At 38.9% G+C, this 18,075-nt stretch overlaps 1 protein-coding gene across 2 annotated transcripts in view; it reads right to left on the bottom strand.

Moving 5' to 3' along the window:
- Positions 1–15,675, bottom strand: part of LOC126376229 (luciferin 4-monooxygenase-like) — a 72,176-nt gene extending 56,501 nt beyond the window's left edge. Inside the window, exons 1-12 of one of the 2 annotated variants that reach the window (XR_007567696.1) lie at positions 15,491–15,675; positions 11,749–11,907; positions 9,969–10,176; positions 8,521–8,719; positions 7,267–7,389; positions 6,325–6,499; positions 5,723–5,860; positions 5,285–5,410; positions 4,646–4,729; positions 3,457–3,603; positions 2,893–3,058; positions 1,485–1,996 (exon numbers count right to left, since the gene is read on the bottom strand). Coding sequence is in view for 1 of the 2 variants with exons in the window: in XM_050023494.1 (XP_049879451.1) it covers positions 1,869–1,996; positions 2,893–3,058; positions 3,457–3,603; positions 4,646–4,729; positions 5,285–5,410; positions 5,723–5,860; positions 6,325–6,499; positions 7,267–7,389; positions 8,521–8,719; positions 9,969–10,176; positions 11,749–11,904 (1,650 nt within the window). In the remaining variant the exon portion in view is untranslated. Of the gene's footprint in view, positions 1–1,460; positions 1,997–2,892; positions 3,059–3,456; positions 3,604–4,645; positions 4,730–5,284; positions 5,411–5,722; positions 5,861–6,324; positions 6,500–7,266; positions 7,390–8,520; positions 8,720–9,968; positions 10,177–11,748; positions 11,908–15,490 lie in introns of those variants that run through there. The other variant, XM_050023494.1, reaches the window with a different exon arrangement.
- Between the last annotated feature and the right edge of the window lie 2,400 nt (positions 15,676–18,075).

Raw genomic sequence — 18,075 nt, 5'->3', positions numbered from 1 at the left:
CTAGTCATATATTAGATTCGTCATCTTCCTAATTTGTCATACAATGTACATTTGCCTGCACAAATTAATTCAAAAAATCCTTTGTGGTAAATTTTATGATAAGAACCTATTTATATGAGTGTTACTTGTCTATCATGAAGTTAATGTCATTGTCACTTTATTATTTATATTGAGTGAATATAATTTTAATGAAATAAAAAGATGACTTCTAATAATAGTACGCACGAAGAAATGCAGTTTATCGCAAGTGAAAGAGGGAAAAAGTTACTTTTGTATTCTGGATACAAATACAGTCTACACAAAAAAAATAAAAATGGTACTGTTACATGGAGATGTACAAAAAGGGGTGAGTGTGCAACTTCCATTACTGTAAATGATAATAATGTCGTCATGAGGCAGCCTAACCATGTATGTAATCCGGAGTTTATGAAGTTAGAGGCTGACAAATGCTTTGATAATATGAAATTGGCAGTCACCAATAATTTCGAACCTATACCAAAAATATTCGAGAAAATTGAACAAGATTTTATAGAACCTAATCTTCTCTGTCGGAGCTACCGATATGGAAAAATAAAAAAAGTACTTTATACAATGTCAGAAACAGATTTCTTAATGTGCGAAAATGCACATATGATAAAGTAAGCGATGTTTTGATCCCAGAACAGCTATCCAAAGATTTTTTAATTTGTAGTGACGGACTTGACGATAAAATTTTAATATTTTCATCGCCCACTGCTTTGGACTTTCTATCAAAGACTGAACATTATTACGCTGATGGTACATTTAAGGTTGCGCCACCCCCTTTTAACCAACTCTATAGTCTTCATGCAAATTTGGAGTCAAGTGTTATAAATTCATATTTTGTACCACTCGTTTATGCGCTTTTACCAAGCAAAAGTGAAGAGATTTATCGGCGTTTATTTTTCCTTCTAAAAGAAAGGTTTGGTTTAAATATCACCAAGTTTAAGTGTGACTTTGAGTTAGCTGGTATAAACGGTTTTTTATCAGTATTTCCGAACGCAACAGTAACAGGATGTTATTTCCATTACCAAAACGCCTTATGGAAAAAATCTAAGGATTGTGGAGCATTCGCTACTGAAGAAGGCAGATTTTACACAAAATTATGTCTGAGTAGGCTATGTGAAGTATAATTTTATTAATGATTTATTTTCTCTAAGGAGAATACTTTGTTATTTTATTGCAAAGAAAGTGTGTTTGCTTTTAACATAAATAGGTATATTTTAAATCTTAAAAAATGTTTTAACAAGAAATAAATTTAATTACTTACATTATTGTTACTTTGGTTTTTATTAAAATTCAGTTTGACTGTACAATGACAAATTAGGAAGATGACGAATCTACGTAATATATGACTAGTTTGGAATATGACCAGTTTGGAAAGTGTCGTGTTTGGAAGATGACCAATTTGGAATATGACGAATCAGGAACAAATCGATAGTGCGACAGGGTTCTAAATTGGGTACATGATATTGCTCATGACTGTATGTTCTACATATTTCTCCATTACACTGCACTACAGTGGGGTGCAGTCATAGAATAAAGAATAATACTACGTATAGAACGGTACTTCTCCGCCCCGCACCATTCGTATCAGGCGGCGAGTTAGATTTACCTCACCCCCTCTGGGTTTTACTTTAGTCTAAATGCACGCATAGACTGTCTGTCTCTCGATAATAATGAGATTCATTTCCACAATTTTTTTTTATTCTTTTTTCTAACCTATCATGTCCAACTGCTGAGCAAAGGCCTCCCCTCTCCTCTTCTACAGTTCTACCCAGGCAGATGTCCCCACTTATATCTAATTCTGTTTTTTAATATCCCTTATTTTTTATTATTCTTTGGTATTTTTATTCTCTTTCCATTTTTACGATCATTTCCTTCAGTTTTTTCCTGTTAATCTTAGCACTCGCTGTCATTGGTAAGTCCTCGAAGAACACCACTCCACCATGCAGCTGCTTGGATTCGGACAGCGATTCTGGAATTGGAATCAAAACATGAATTTTGAATTTGAATTCTTATTTTTGCAATACGGCCGCCTATTATGCTCCGTTTGTACAGTCATGAGCAATATAATGTACCCACTTTAGGACTCTGTCGCACTAACATATTTGACATTTAGTGAGACTTACAGTTCAATTTGTCAAAAAGTTAATGTGACATGGTATCAAAGTGTATACATATTAATGCTCGTGACCGTACAGGACATTCAACTTCGTCATAGCAAGACTGCGCAGTTATAACTCAAATGGAACTATAAATTATATCAATAATACATTTTTATCAAAATGTTTTGACATTTAATCTTCTTCTGTCGTGTGGGTTGTGAGGTGAATAACCAAACTCAGCAACCCTGTTCATTAATCATTAAGTATAAATGTACTATTATTTTTACATTTTATAAAATAAACTGTATTTTATTTCTGTGTGGATAGTTCTTCAGACACCGACTTACGTAAACTCTGGATATTTGCAAAATGACAAGTGATTCTAGGATTTTTGTTTTTTTAGTACTTACCCGTACTTAGGGACTCACAAAGAGAAAAATGAATCGTCGGCTTGACGATACATAGATCGAAAGAATTTCTCTTGTGAGGAGAATTCCCAACCTCATCAACCCTGGTGTCAGGGTTATTATTGAGCCGCCAAAGGCCCCTGACATGGCTCATATAACGACTACTTACTTACATCAGTAAGTAGTAACCGGGACCAACGGCTTAACGTGCCTTCCGAAGCACGGATCATCTTAATTTTTGGACAATTAGGTGATCAGTCTCTCCTCAGGAGGTTGTATAATGGTTAACACGCTCCCGACTTGACAAGAGCTGCGAGTTCAAATCCCTATAAATCTAAATTATTATCCTAAAATGTTACCTTTGACGAGGTCCTTGATATCCTGGGCAGCGACGTCATGCCCGGGGCGGCGCACGACGCAGGCGACGGGCAGATCCCCGAGCTCCGGGTCCGGTATCCCGGTCACTGCCACCTCTTGTACCCCGGGATGACCACGGATCACTGTTTCTAGTTCCACTGGAGATATCTGTGGACACCAAACGACGAACTGATTCTTCTATTTACTTGTTTACTCATTTAGAAAGAAAGAAACGTTTATTATAAAGGTTAGGTTAGGTTTAGGTTTATTTACATATTCATTTATGTGGAGGGAGCAAGAGAAGTGTGTCAGGATCGAAGCAAATGGAATTTCATAGTCTCTGCTTACCGGTGGGAAATAGGCGTGAGTTTATGTATGTATGTGTGTATATTTATTTATTTATTTGAAACTGTCTTTTTTATAACAGTTTTTTGTACTCAGTAGAAGACAAACGCAAGTAGAAATCTCATCCAGCAGACCGAAAAGGCAAACTTAAAACTCAGAGAGGGTAGATCCGACTTAGAATTGATTTGATTTGATTTAGGCTTTTGGGATCCGATACAAACCTGATGACTCTTATACTTCAGCAGCAACTTGATGCGCTCCACGAAGAAGAAGTTCCAGTGCTCATCACGGTAGAACATGTCTCCAGTCTTGAACCAGCCGTCTTCTGCAAATGTCTCCAAAGTTGCTTTTGGATTGTTGTAATATCCCTGGAAAAAAAGATCGATAAAACTCTTAAAATTTGGTGGAATATCCTCCTCCAGCCCGGATTTCTAGACACAAAGGAAAAAAAAGGAAAAAGGCCGTTAAGTGACATTTGGTCAAATGTTACCATCAGATTCAGTAAAGCAAGCTGCGTCGACCCTTTCGGTATATTTATATCTTTATTAGTTTCAGAGACACAGCAAGCATTTAGTTCCTAGTTGGGTGCGAACATCGACTCAGGGCATCATCTGAGAGGGTTATATTTGAGAGAAGTAATCGACCCTAGTGCATGTAGCGATAAGCTCTGAATGAAGGAATCATTACTACGCCGAAAGGTTTCCGGTATCGGGGTCCTGAAGCCCAAGCCTGCCCTGCCTTTATGGATAAGAGTAATCGTGTCGTCAGGATCGTAATTCGTATATTACGTCCTTGTTTCTATTCAAATTCAAAACTTTTATTTCAGATATTGTTTGTGTACATCCACAGTTATTAGTACTTAAATAACTTATGAACTATGTTACTAACATCAAAATACAAACATACAATTATAGATAAAATACAATACATAATAACGGGTTCTTACCGCGTTTGAAATATAATAATAACCGCGTAGACTTAAAACAACGTATATACAATTATAGAGTTTGATCTAATTCCTTACATAAGGACTGCTTGAACCACTTGTTCTATCTTTTATATTTCTGTTAATAAGCCTAGCTACAAAATCTGGTTGTAAATCTGGGGGCCAGCATCATCATAAGAAGCGTCTGACCTTCCAACCCACGAAGAGAAAACCAGCTCAATACAGATTAGCTCACATACCTCCGTAAAGGCATTTCTCGGGAATGTGGGTTGCCTCACGATGTTTTCCATCACCGCTGAGCATGTGATAATAATTTATGATCCAAACATGAATTCGAAAACAATTCCGCAATCATTGGTTTAGGCCTGGATACGACCCTGTGACGTCAAAGTGAGAGGCAAGCGTCCTTCGGTTCATGAACCTACATAGAATATTAAACGAATTTAGATTTTAATGTGATCTACCTTGAATATTGCTGGTCCTTTCACCCACAACTCGCCGCGTACGTTGGGTTCAGTTACGTCTTGTTGTGTTTCCGCGTTGACTATCTGAAAATTATTAATATAATAAAATATATCCAATATTTCCATCAAAATAGTCACATACAAGGTGTTAGTGACAAGACGATGTCACTAAACAAGTGACATCGTAACGAAAACTTTGAGGGATGACGCTGACCATGATTCAAAGTTGATGTCAAGTGGAATTTTCCAGGTGGGATTTATATACTATAAATGTAGAACGGCATCCGTGGTCCAGTGGTTAAGCGTTGAGCTCACGATCCATAATAAAGGTGACAATTTTTATATATAAAAATAGTCCACTTGATCCCAATGGCAAATCCCTCCCCCAAGTCGCTCCACAAGTCGCGGTCCCGTGCGAGCTCTGTGCAGTCTCTCTGGTAACAGTCAAGTTGACTACTATCGGGATTGGACAGATTTTTTTTTTAATAACTGTACTTCTGCCGTATAGCTAATCCGTCGAATCCAAGAATCTGTCCAATCCACCAATCTGTCGAATTCAGAATCTGCCGAATCCAGAATCTGTCCAATCCCGAATCTGTCCAGTCCCGCATAAGGGAAATATAGGTACTAAATACTTACTCGGTATTGAAAGCATCCGATTGGTTTCCCGCAGGAGCCTGGCGGTGGATCTTCAGTATGGAAGCCGACAGTCGTCAGCTCAGTCATACCGAATACGTTAAAAACTTCTGTATGTGGAGATCTTTTCTGTAATCGTAAAGGAAATGTTTTACACTTGAAAGATTTCTTCGTATGCTTATGTAAGCACCTGAAACATCGACTGTGGTCTGAGAGGGGCGATGAAGGTCGAGGGAAGGGGGGATTATAATAGTCACATAAGCAATAAGTAAAGGGGGGTTAAAATAGCCACATCGAAGCAATTCATCAAAAAAAGCAATATTTATATTTGACATTTGTTTGCATTGCGCACTTACTTTTATATGCGCAAATGTCAAAATGCAATATTGCTTTTTCAGATGAATTGCTTCGATGTGGCCTTTTTAACCCCCAAGGTTCTACCTTAATTTCATCAATCAAATCAGGCGGTACAGCACTTCCTCCAAGTAATATTAATTCGAAGCTGGTAAAGTCACATTCTTCATCGCCAAATTTTAGGAGCGATGATGATATTATTGGACTCAATACCATGTAGGTGGGCTGAAAAAAAAACATATTTAGTCAAAAAATCATACCACATTCCATCTCTAGCGCTGGGACAGTCTCAATCCTGAGAATGATAAAGAGGCGGAAGAATACAGTGTGTTAGTGATATCGTAATGATATATAAAAGTTAGAACGTCTACATAGTTGTACTAAAAACGATAGTCGATAGTAAGTGTTATTCTTGTCGCAAATGTTATATTAAAATTTTGACTTTTTGCCGCGTCGCAAAGCTGTGGCAAACTTTTAGGACAGATTGGAATTTGACCAGGGCTTTCTCCTAAATATAATATGGAAGAATTGCAGAGAAATATTTTCTTGTTCACACTTTTGAGAGTCTGTTTTTTTCGTCGTCGGCTTTTAATTATTAAACTTACATTATTTTAGGGTCTTATTTGTTAAGATAGCGTATTTCCACTATGTGTTTTGTGCAAGATTTGGAGATGAAACCAACATCGTACCTTATACTTTCTGATAAGATAGACAGCGTGTTCCGGATTGAAGACCCCTGAAGTCTGCAAGCGAGTGTACTTCATTATCGGAGATATGATGTAGTGGAGGATAGCCGTCAGCCATTGCAATGGAGATCCGATCAGCGCCATGCGAGTGGGAGTCGGGAATTTAGTATACCTCGACCTGTGTAGATAGAATAAAAACGTTCATTTTCCATTTTAGATCATCATAGAACTCTTCAATGCAAATCTCTAAATTTATTGATTGGATTATTCAGTTAAAATCTACAAGATTGCTGAGGTTAATCATTGATCAACCAATGATCAACGATCTCACAACCCACATGATAGACGAAGAAGTACAGTACAATTTACACCAGCATTTCGATGATTGTTAGTCCTTACCAAACAAAGGACAGTCTCACAAAGTGATTGCGACAATGTCCCCATCGGGAATCGAACCCGGACCCATGTTTTTATTTTACATAATAATTTAATGCAGGTGTAATGCTTCACAGGGATAATGCTTCACATTCTGGGATTATCGCAGGGATAATGCTTCACATTTTGAACAAAAGATTGGCCGTGTACATTGATAAGTAGATACCTGAGCAGTCGGGGTTTTTCTAAGGAAAAGGCACACGTGACCAGATATTGGACGTGCGACCTCTAATAGAAAAATACCGAGAATTTGTGTTGTGCTTTATAAAGCTAAGGTTTGGCATAATCATTTGGCCAAAGCATTCGACTATGTTCAGTACGTTGTCGGACTAAGGCGTGCCTTCGCACATCATATTCCTTGTGCAGATATTGTATCTTGATGGATTTAGGTGTGTGAAAATGGATGATTTATAAATCATGCGAAGTTCTCCTTATTTAGACGTGACCTTACTGGTATCAGCGTTATTATTAAACGGCCAAGGCTCAACTTAATCGTCAACTAAAACTCACCATAGATAAGGACAGGAGATAGAGAAGTTCTTATGGCTTATAGCAGCTGATTTGGGGATACCAGTCGTACCGCTCGTCGGAATCAGTGTTGCTATCGTTGTGTCTGGGTCGAAATCTGCGGCTCTGGAAAATATACATCTATTAAGCAACTTGGCAAAGCATAGTCATAAAATAAGAAATAATACTACGTATAGAACGCCAACTCTCCGCCCCCCACCTGCGGGTGATCTAGGTTTACCTCACCCCCGCTCGGCCTTACTTTAGTCTACATAATAGGTACTACTACTAATAGTATAAGGCTTCAATCGTATGGACGTCAGACGTCACACACACGAATGCCCGTGTACGATAACGTCAATGTGTAATGTCTGATTAAAACGAGGATTTTTGTAAGAAATGTCTGGGATGTGGTATTGCCATAAAATAAAGAATAAAACTATGTAGAGAACCGTAACTTTCCGCCCCGCAACAATCCGTAACGGGCGCTGACCTCACCCCCTGGGTCTTAGCTTAGACTAATTTAACGAGTAAATGGCCGTAAGCCGCTAAAGAGTAAGGGAGAAAGTACACGGAATAAATATGTCTTGTTCGCTCTTACGCGTAAGGCAGCATACGGTAAGAATACTTATATTACACCATTATGATTTTTTTTCCATTTTGGTACGCAACCCCCATACCGACCCGGCCGGCCCGATACCGACCCCGCCGGCGTGGTCGACGATTTCCCTCATTCAGCCCTTATCGCTATCGACCCACTAGGGTCGATTATTTCCTTCAAATATTTTTCCTTTCAGACGATGCCCTGACCCGAGGTTCGCGCCCAACTGGGCACCCTCAGGCCTGTTGTCTTAAACGTTGTACCGGGTGAGAGCCTTCAGCGCTCCCCATTTGCCCGGCCAAGTAGTTAATGCCATCTGCGGCAAATCTACAATAAGTCACGTCAAAAAAAAAGGTACGCAAACCTTCAAATGGTTCAAGTATTTATCTTAGAAGCTTTTTTGTTACGAACTTGGTCTTTTCCCACATTGATGTTTTGGGTAAGATTACTTAACACGTAACACCACCATTCCAGTGGTCATGAGAAGGGAAAAGATCCTTGGGTAGACCAGCGGCCCAGTGGTCTGATGAATACTTAGCAACGGCAGGAATGTTATGGATGAGGTTAGCGCACGGCCGGAAAGAATGGTGCAAAATGGAGGAGGCTTCTAACAGCGGAACGATGCGGGCTGATTGAAGATGATGATGATGACTTACCTAAACTCCTCAATAGGCTTATCATCGGAATATTTCTCGAGGAACTTTGGGAAGCTGCAAAGGAACTCCCCCTTGTCAAAGGTGACGATCTCAGCACCAAGATCTAGCTGGTTCAAAGCCAATTGTATGTCCGGAGCCTTCTCGCTCTGGCAGAATATCAGCTTCGGTTTGATAACTCTGAACGTGTCTTGAAGTTCCTCTGGAATAAATATATTTATTTTTTTAAACGAATATACATAAAGTCACACTCTTTTCACGGTAGGCAAAGCCATCACAAGTAACCTAAAGACGATAAATAATCATAACTACATATTGTTAGATACATATTGTTGAGGAGCTCGGTGGCGCAGCGGTAAACGCGCTCGGGCTGCGATTGTTGAAGTTAAGCAACTTTCGCAAAGGCCGGTCATAGGATGGGTGACCACAAAAAAAAGTTTTCATCTCGAGCTCCTCCGTGCTTCGGAGCCGTTTTAATTCTAAGCCGTTGGTCCCGGCTGCATTAGCCGTCGTTAATAACCATCAATCCGCACTGGGCCCGCGTGATGGTTTAAGGCTCGATCTCCCTATCCATCCATAGGGTAGGCCCGTGCCCCAGCAGTGGGGACGTTAATGGGCTGATGATGATGATTGTTAGATAGAAAAGAATCGACTGATTAATCACTATGCTAATGAACGTCACAACACTATAGCTTACATAATTTGACAGATCTAATTGTTACCGCGCATTTGAAACGATTGTAAAATGTTATCTTATTCGTCTTCTACCGTGTGGGTTGTGAGGTGGAGTACCAACCTCATCAACCCTGGTGTCAGGGTTACTATTGAGCCGCCAAAGGCCCCTGACATGGCTCATGTAACGACTACTTACTTATATATCAGTAAGTAGTAACCGAAACCAACGGCTTAACGTGCCTTCCGAACCACGGATCATCTTATTTTCGAAATGTCAGGTGATCAGGCTGTAATGTCCAGAAGTAAGATGATCCGTGCTTCGGAAGGCACGTTACGCCGTTGGCCCCGGTTACTACTTACTGATGTAAGTACGTAATCGATACTTGAGTCACGTCAGGGGCCTTTGGCGGCTCAATAATAACCCTGACACCAGGGTTGATGAGGTTAGTCATCCACCTCACAACCCATACGATAGAAGATTTGTCCGAACAAGTAGTTAATGCCATTTGCGGCAAACTTTCAATAAGTCACGTCAAAAGAATGTAATGGTACATTGAAGATTTTCGATAATTTGTCATTATTGTTTTTTTTTTATTAAAATTTGGGTTCTATGCAGCTTAAAGTACAATATGGAATTGAAAATAATTAAAAACAAAATCTCAAAATTTCATGAATTTTGCGACGGAAAATTCCACTAGATATTAACTCAGAATCATGGTCTGAATCATCCCTCTCAGTATTCGTTACGATGTCATTAACACCCCGTATGTACTTACTAACACTCAAAGCTCGGTCCACAGCCGCCACAGCAACGCCGAGATAGAAAGCCGCGTAGAACGGTATAGCCAGGTCTAAGTGGTTTGGAGCCATGAGCGCTATGACGTCACCGCACCCTAGACCTACGTTCTTCATAGCCGTCGCGCATTGCACTGTCCTCTTTAAAGCGGATGCGTTGGTCTCCATTTCGCCTGTTCCGCCGTCTATCTGTGGATAACACGTACAGTCATGAGCAATCTGATGTACCCAGTTTAGGACTCTGTCGCACTAACATATTTGCCATTTAGTGAGACTTACAGTTCAATTTGTCAAAAAAAAGTTAATGTGACATGGTACCAAAGTGTATGTATATTAATGCTCGTGACTGTACATAGTCGCAACATAAGATCACTATCACATGGGAGATAATAATATTAATTCTATTTCCATTACGTAGTTGCCAATTTAAAAGCTCTTATGTGTCGCCCTCGCCAAATTTCTTTTTGTCAGTATCGAATAATATTATGGTGCCCCTAAAACATTCTGTACAAACTCTTATGTAAGTACGTAAATAACAATTATACTTTATAAAACGTTTGTTTCTTTATTTTATTGCGTATGTATGTAGGAAAGTGAGAATGCTATGTAAGGATAATGAATGGGAATTTGATTGTCTATGGTGTGAAAGGAGGATGGTTAGTGAATGGGACGTAAGGCAGTTTTTAAAAAGTAAGAGAGGGGGTCTTTGGTGCGACGTGTGTGGGTGTGACAGGATTTCGTTAGAAAAAATAAGGAGTGTATAAAATAAAAGGAGTAAAAAATATCTATATCCTGTGTTATTTCTACGAGTATATCCCACATGTATCTGTCGTGGCCAGAACGTAAAATTGATCATTTTATGATGTGGTCGACCATTTCATGTAATGGTCATATTTCATGAAATGGCCAACTTAAGTTGATCATATCGTTGAAACGTCAACGTTTAATGATATGTCAATCAACGTCTGGCCATATCGTTTATGTAGGCGGTGTCCATGCTATGTGGTGTAATAAAAATGCGAATAGTTGATTAATTTCTTAGGTTCAAAATTATGTACCTATTCAATATGGAAAATTGAACAATTACATTGATTCATCGATTATAATATATATATCAATCAAGTTTTTAATATAATCGACACCAGCGCCACTATCGGTGGATAATGTTACTAATTTTACGATATGATTCCCAACGTTTGGCCATATCATGAAGTAATCATGCATTTAGTTGCTCATATCGTTAAACGTTTCGTGTTCATTCATGATAGGATCTAGGCACTCATAATAATATATTGTTGTTGTAGATATGTCGTGGCCATATCTTAGAATTGATCATTTCATGATGTGCTCGATCATTTCATTTACTGGTTGACCACATCATGATTTAGTTTAGCCAAATCAATAAACACAAAACGTTTAACGATATGAGCAACTAAATGCATGATTACTTCATGATATGGCCAAACGTTGGCAATAATATCGTAAAATTAGTAACGTTATCCCCCGGTAGTGGAGCTGGTGACGATTATATTCGAATCGAACGATGAATCAATATAGGTGTACAATTTTCCATATCGAATAGGTACATAATTTTAAACCTAAGAAATACCTGATATAAGGGTTGCATGTCTATATATTTTTTTTATTTTTTAAAGCTAATGACTCCAGACTAACGCGAAATCGGTGCGGCTCGCTGTTACAATATTATTTACAGTGCCAATTACATGCATGAAAGGTTAGGTTAGTAGAAACATAAAATACCTGCATAACATGGTCGGGAGCGTCTTTTAAACTCTGAAGAATCATCTTGCCGAGGTGAAACCGATCTTCTGCGCGGCCTGATTCGGCGACCAACCGTGAAGTTAGATCGCCCATAAACATATGCACGGCATCGTTAACGCGGTTAAGGCGATGCATTTTCTGAAAAATAAAAACAAATGACAATCGTGGGTTGTTTAAGCTCAGTACACATCGTTGCGACAAAGGGACGCTCCCTTTGCCTTTCCTGAATAAAAAAACATCAGACATCTCTCCTCTTCATTATGATCTCCCAAGCATTATCCCGTTTTTCACAGGGTCCGCTTACCTAACCTGAAGATTTGACAGGTCCCGTTTTTTACAGAAGCGACTGCCTGTCTGGCCTTCCAACCCGCGAAGTAAAAACCAGCCCAATATGTACAGGTTAAGTCACATACCTCCGAAAATGCATTTCTCGGGAATGTAGGTTTGCTCACGATATTTTCCTTCACCGCTGAATTGCTTCAAACATGAATTCGAAAAAAATCGACAATCATTGGATTCGAAACTGCGCGACATCCTTTTTAATATTGTCAAAAAATTTTATCATATTATTGTTATGTCCTTTTATGTAGAGGAAGCCCTAGGCGTACAGTCATGAGCAATATAATGTACCCACTTTAGGACTCTGTCGCACTAACATATTTGACAATGAGCGAGACTTACACTTCAATTTGTCAAAAAAGTTAATGTGACATGGTACCAAAGTATACAGGGTGTGATTTTGATTGAGGCCATGATTCTGAGACGATATCAAGTGGAATTTTCCGTCGCAAAAGTATGGAACTGAAAATAATCAAAAAAACACAAAAATTTTCATGAATATTCAGACTGAAAATTCCACTTGATATCAACTCAGAATCATTGTCTGAACCATCCCCCTCAGTATTCGTTACGGTGTCACTAACACCCATACCTACTTGTATGGCTACCGTATGTACTTGTGCGGGGAGTAAGTGACATCGTAACGAATACTGAGGGGGATGATTCAGCTGATTATTCTGAGTTATTGTCAAGTGGAATTTTCCATCGCAAAAATATAGAATTGAAAATAATTTTAAAAAACTAAAAAACAATCATGAATTTTGCGACGAAAAATTCCACCTGATATTAACTCAGAATCATGGTCTGAATCATCCCCCTGAGTATTCGTTACGATGTCACTAACACCCTGTATACATATTAATGCTCGTGACCGTACCGCAGTCAGATCCAAGATGATTTCAAAGAATACCACGTCAAGAGGACTCTTAACTGGCGAGCATGAAGACTTGAAAAGAATGAGAGTGGAAGAAGCAAAAGTGTGTCAGGATCGTAGTCACTCCGAGGTCTCTGCCTACCCCTAACAGGAAATAGGCGTGATCTTATTTATGTTATTGTGATGTTTTTCTCTGTATGGCGTCCTTTTATACACAACTGCTATTCTATTCTGTCTAAAAATGCGGGAAGAGGGAATGAGTATTCAGGAATTCTTCTATCGTGTGGGTTGTGAAATGGAGTACCAACCTCATCAACCCTGGTGTTAGGGTTACTATTGAGCCGCCGAAGACTCCTGACCTGGCTCATGTAACGACTGTTTACTTACATTTGTCGCGAATCACCGCGAATTGATATAAAAAACATAAACGACAGAATATTAATAGATGAGAGGGTAGTACGAGTTTTCACTCTGACGTGACTTGTGGCCTGCCGCCAGTCAGACGGGTCACAACCTCGGCAGCTAGTGTGTGCGTGTTCTAGTAATTCGGTGAGTTTTTCATGCTAATCACTTTTATTATGGAGATTTAACTATTTTTTATGCCCTGTTATAATGTGTGATGTGTTGATTTCGTAATACTATTTAGAAGAGAACGTATAGCAGATAACAAGGTGATTGTTTAGTCATCTTGTTATTATGAGAAATTGTATGGATGCATGTGGCCGGTTGGTCCGCACCCAGTGCTCAGTACTCACTGCTTAGTGGGTATGGTTTAGTAATGAGATTGCTCGGAGGAGCCGTGTGGTAAGGGGTCGCTGTAAGGGGTGGTTGGAGGCGACTACTGAGTTTAGATAAACGTGATCATTAATAGATGGTGCTTACCAGATGAACACGTATATAGTTTAGATGGTGATCGTTAAGCGATACCAGTATAGTTTAGATGTTACTGCCTGCGTAGGCGGGAGTAACCTGTGTGCTTACACTGTAGACTACATATTATATAGTAAGTATTCGCTTCTACTGATGTGGATTGCGACAACATTAGTAAGTAACCGGGACCAACGGCTTAAAGTGCCTTCCGAAGCATAGATCGGATACTTTCGGAAAATCAGGTGATCTGTCTGTAATGTCCTAATCAAACTCTCTCTCTCTCTCTCTCTCTCTCTCTATTTAAGAGCTGCGCTCTTGCCGGTGGAGTAATCGCCATTCCTCTCTTCTTCCCGTCAAAACCTTCACCTCCCGATACGACACGACCTGCACCTTCTCTTTTATTTGTTTCATAAATGTTATCCTAGGTCTACCCCTAATCAAACTAGGGATAACAAAGTGTTTTTTGTGATATGTCCCCACCGGGATTCGTACATGGGACCTCCGGATCGTGAACCACTGGACCACTTAAGCCGTTTCGTGTAATGGAATATCGACTTTGTTTTTATTATCCATGGTGACCACAATGCATCGCAAACATACCATTTTATTATGCATCGTCCTTCACATGACGCGAATAATTTATTACATTCAGAAGACAGATAGATACCTATCTGTGATAATCAGTTGAACACGTAGCTATACAGGGTGTTTGTGACATCGTAACGAATACTGAGAAGAATAATCCTAGGATAATCACTAAACCACTAAGACACTAAGTCACTGTACTAACAATATATTACATAAATACATACATAAACTCACGCCTATTCCCCACCGGGGTAAGCAGAGACTATAGAATTCCATTTGCTTCGATCCTGACACACTTCTCTTGCTTCCTCCACATTCATCAATCGCTTCATACACGCACGCCGGTTCAGAGTAGATCGTATTAAACCTTTTCTAAGGACATCTCCAATTTGGTCATCGTAAGTCCTTCTCGGTCTTCCTCTGCCAGCCCTACCATCAACTTTCGCTTTATAACAATATATTAATGTCCGAAATAAAGATATTTTATTTTTTATTTTTATTTATTTTAAAATTCAGACCATAATAATAGTCAGGGACTCCATAGGCCCGAGATATAGAAACGACATACAAATAATTATAAAACACTTTATTGCACACAAAACAAAACATTTACCTACAGGATAAACTTACTCTAAGGTGTGCAAAGGCGGCCTTTTCGCTAAGAGCGATACGGACTGAATTATATTAGTTAATTAAGTACCATGGATCATGTGATACTTAGAACATCAAACCTACCAACTGTTTACAAAACCATGAATCCTATGCGAATAAATGATTTGATTTTCATTTTTATGCTTCAAAGTTTTCGTTACAATGTCACTAACACCCTACATACATTGACTCACACCCGTAGTTCCTAATGGGGCGGGCAGAGCCACAAGTAATCAAAGACAACTTGCACCGTCTGTTGATATGAAGTTACTATTTGATATGACTTAGAAGTCCGCATTAAAAGTGGCTGAAAGTTTCTTTTTTTACTAAGCTCTGTTCGACCTATTACGGATATTGAGCGCGAATATACGTGTTTTTTTTTTAATATTAAGCCCTTACCGAATCCAAAAACGCCCGGTTCACATTAAAATGTCAAAATCAATTTGCATCACACAAGTCACGAACACAAATCAACGAATCCGTTTTTTTTTAATGTCAACAACAACAACAAAAAACAACATTAAAAAATTGTTTTTTTTTTTCAATGACTGCCGTACCACACTTGTATCCAAGCGTAAAGTTAAATCAACTCTGACTAGCACACTCTCAGCATATACTACATATTCTTTATACACATATTTATATTTATACACATAGGTACAGCAGTTCCGCAGTTTTTTAGAGATCCGCATCCTAAAAGGAAAAAAAACGAAGCCTCTGTTTTTGTACGCCTCTGATTGTTTATCTTTTAAATAAAAAAAAATAACGTAATAGAATAATAATACTTAATAGGTACGTTAGTCATCTCCCTAGCATTATCTAATTTTCCGTAGGGTCCGCTTACCTAACCTGGAGAATTGAAAATGTGACAGGTCCGGTTTTTACAGAAACGACTGACTGTCTGACCTTCCAACCCGCGAAGGGAAAACCTAGATACAGGTTAGGTCACATACCTCCGAAAATGCATTTCACGGGAATGTGAGTTACGTTGCGATGTTTTCTTTCACCGCTGAACACGTGATAATCATTTAAGATCCAAACATGAATTCGAAAAGTATAGGATTAGGCCCCTACTGTTAGGAACCTGCGACCTCAAAGTGAGAGGCGGATATTATCATTTTGAACGTTTTTTTATTTAATGTCCAGTACGACATGAGAATAAACCCCCGTACTATAACTGTAAAGGGGGCAGATGAAACTAATTAAGTGCCATCGACCACCGGGGTGGTAAACGGCACCTAATTTCCCAACCACCACCCCGGTGGCAAACCTAAAGGGGGCAGATGGGAATAAAGGAGAGGCGAGCGTTCTACCAACTGGGCTACCACGGCTCTCAAGAACAAGAAGGGTACCACAATAGTAAAAAATATTTCAGAGCTAACTACATTCCCGAATATTTAAATTACACTTAGAATATACTTGGTTTTGATTGCATTAAATAGGACCGGGAAACAAATTCATTTTCGGATGTATGAAACCTAACCTGTATTGGGCTGGTTTTCCCTTCGCGGGTTGGAAGGTCAGACAGGCAGTCGCTACTGTAAAAAACCGGACCTGTCAAATCTTCAGGTTAGGTAAGTGGACTCTGTGAGAAATGGGATAATGCTAGGGAGATGATGATGTGGGGAACCCCTTTTTGTGAAGGCTCCAGGGGTAGTTACTGGTTCTCTATTTTTACTCATAAAATTTTATGTAATGATTTACCATGGCATACTGTTACTTGTCCTATTATTAGTTACGCATAGTATTAATTTGTCATAACTTCTTAAGCATAATTTTGAAACTCATAACTACTATACGCATAATAACTAACGACCATAATGATAAGTATATAAGTAAGCATAATTATTATAAGCATAAAAATTATACTCCGAATAAGAAAAGTTTTGACACAACTTTAAACATTTTAGAAACTTACTTTTTCCTTGGCTGCATTTGATTCATTATTGTGACTTTTTATATTTTTTGATACTATTTCATGCTGTTGATCATCATTCAGTATACTTTTCGTGTGTAAGATAAACATGCTTGCGGCGTAGAGGTGGCCCAAGGGCCACCCCCGCCGCACCCTAACCTACTGTTATGCCTTGTAAAAATTATGACAAAACACTATTTATTATTCTAAAAAAGAATTATGGATACCTATTTATATGCGAATCAAATTTATACCAACAAATATTAGTCCAAAATAAGTTATATCTAACAAACCAGCATTCCTAGATGTTATTATGGGAAAGTACTAGGTATTATGCTAGAAAACGTTATTCAAAAAGGATTATGATAATTAAAATTATGACAAAAACATTTATGCATTTTAAGAGAATCCCGTAGTTACTCCGTCTGGTCTGCTCTAAATCCGGCCCTGAACACAGTACAAAACTAATAGTAACCCAGTACATACAAGTCGCGTGATCTACATTGTTAGATCTATTTCCGACCAACAGTCGATATAAATTGCCATTATTGTCTTTAAAGAATACATTATTTATCACATAATGAATCTGCATTACCCTGATCATAGGAAATAAAAGAATAGCATTGAATTGGGTCGTTGGGTTCAAAATAAACTATGAAATACTGATTATTAAATTATAACAGATCTAAAACTAACGAAATACATTTTCTTTTTTATATTTATGAATCATATTTACGTATTTATGAACAGCCTCCGTGGTCTAGTGGTTAGAGCGTTAGGCTCACGATCTGGAGGTCCGGGTTTGATTCCCGATGGGAATATTGTCGAAATCATTTTGTGAGACTGTCCTTTGTTTGATAAGGACTTTTCAGGCTTGAGTCACCTGATTGTCCGAAAAAGTAAGATGATTCCGTGCTTCGGAGGGCACGTTAAGCCGTTGGTCCCGACTATTAGCCGTAAAAGCACCTCCACCAACCCGCAGTGAAGCAGCGTGGTGGAGTATGCTCCATTCCCCCTCCGGTTAATTGAGGGGAGGCCTGTGCCCAGCAGTGGGACGTGTATAGGCTGT

Source organism: Pectinophora gossypiella, chromosome 20 (genome assembly GCF_024362695.1).
Source record: "Pectinophora gossypiella chromosome 20, ilPecGoss1.1, whole genome shotgun sequence".
Taxonomy (NCBI): domain Eukaryota; kingdom Metazoa; phylum Arthropoda; class Insecta; order Lepidoptera; family Gelechiidae; genus Pectinophora; species Pectinophora gossypiella.
This window is presented reverse-complemented; position numbering and strand designations above follow the sequence as displayed.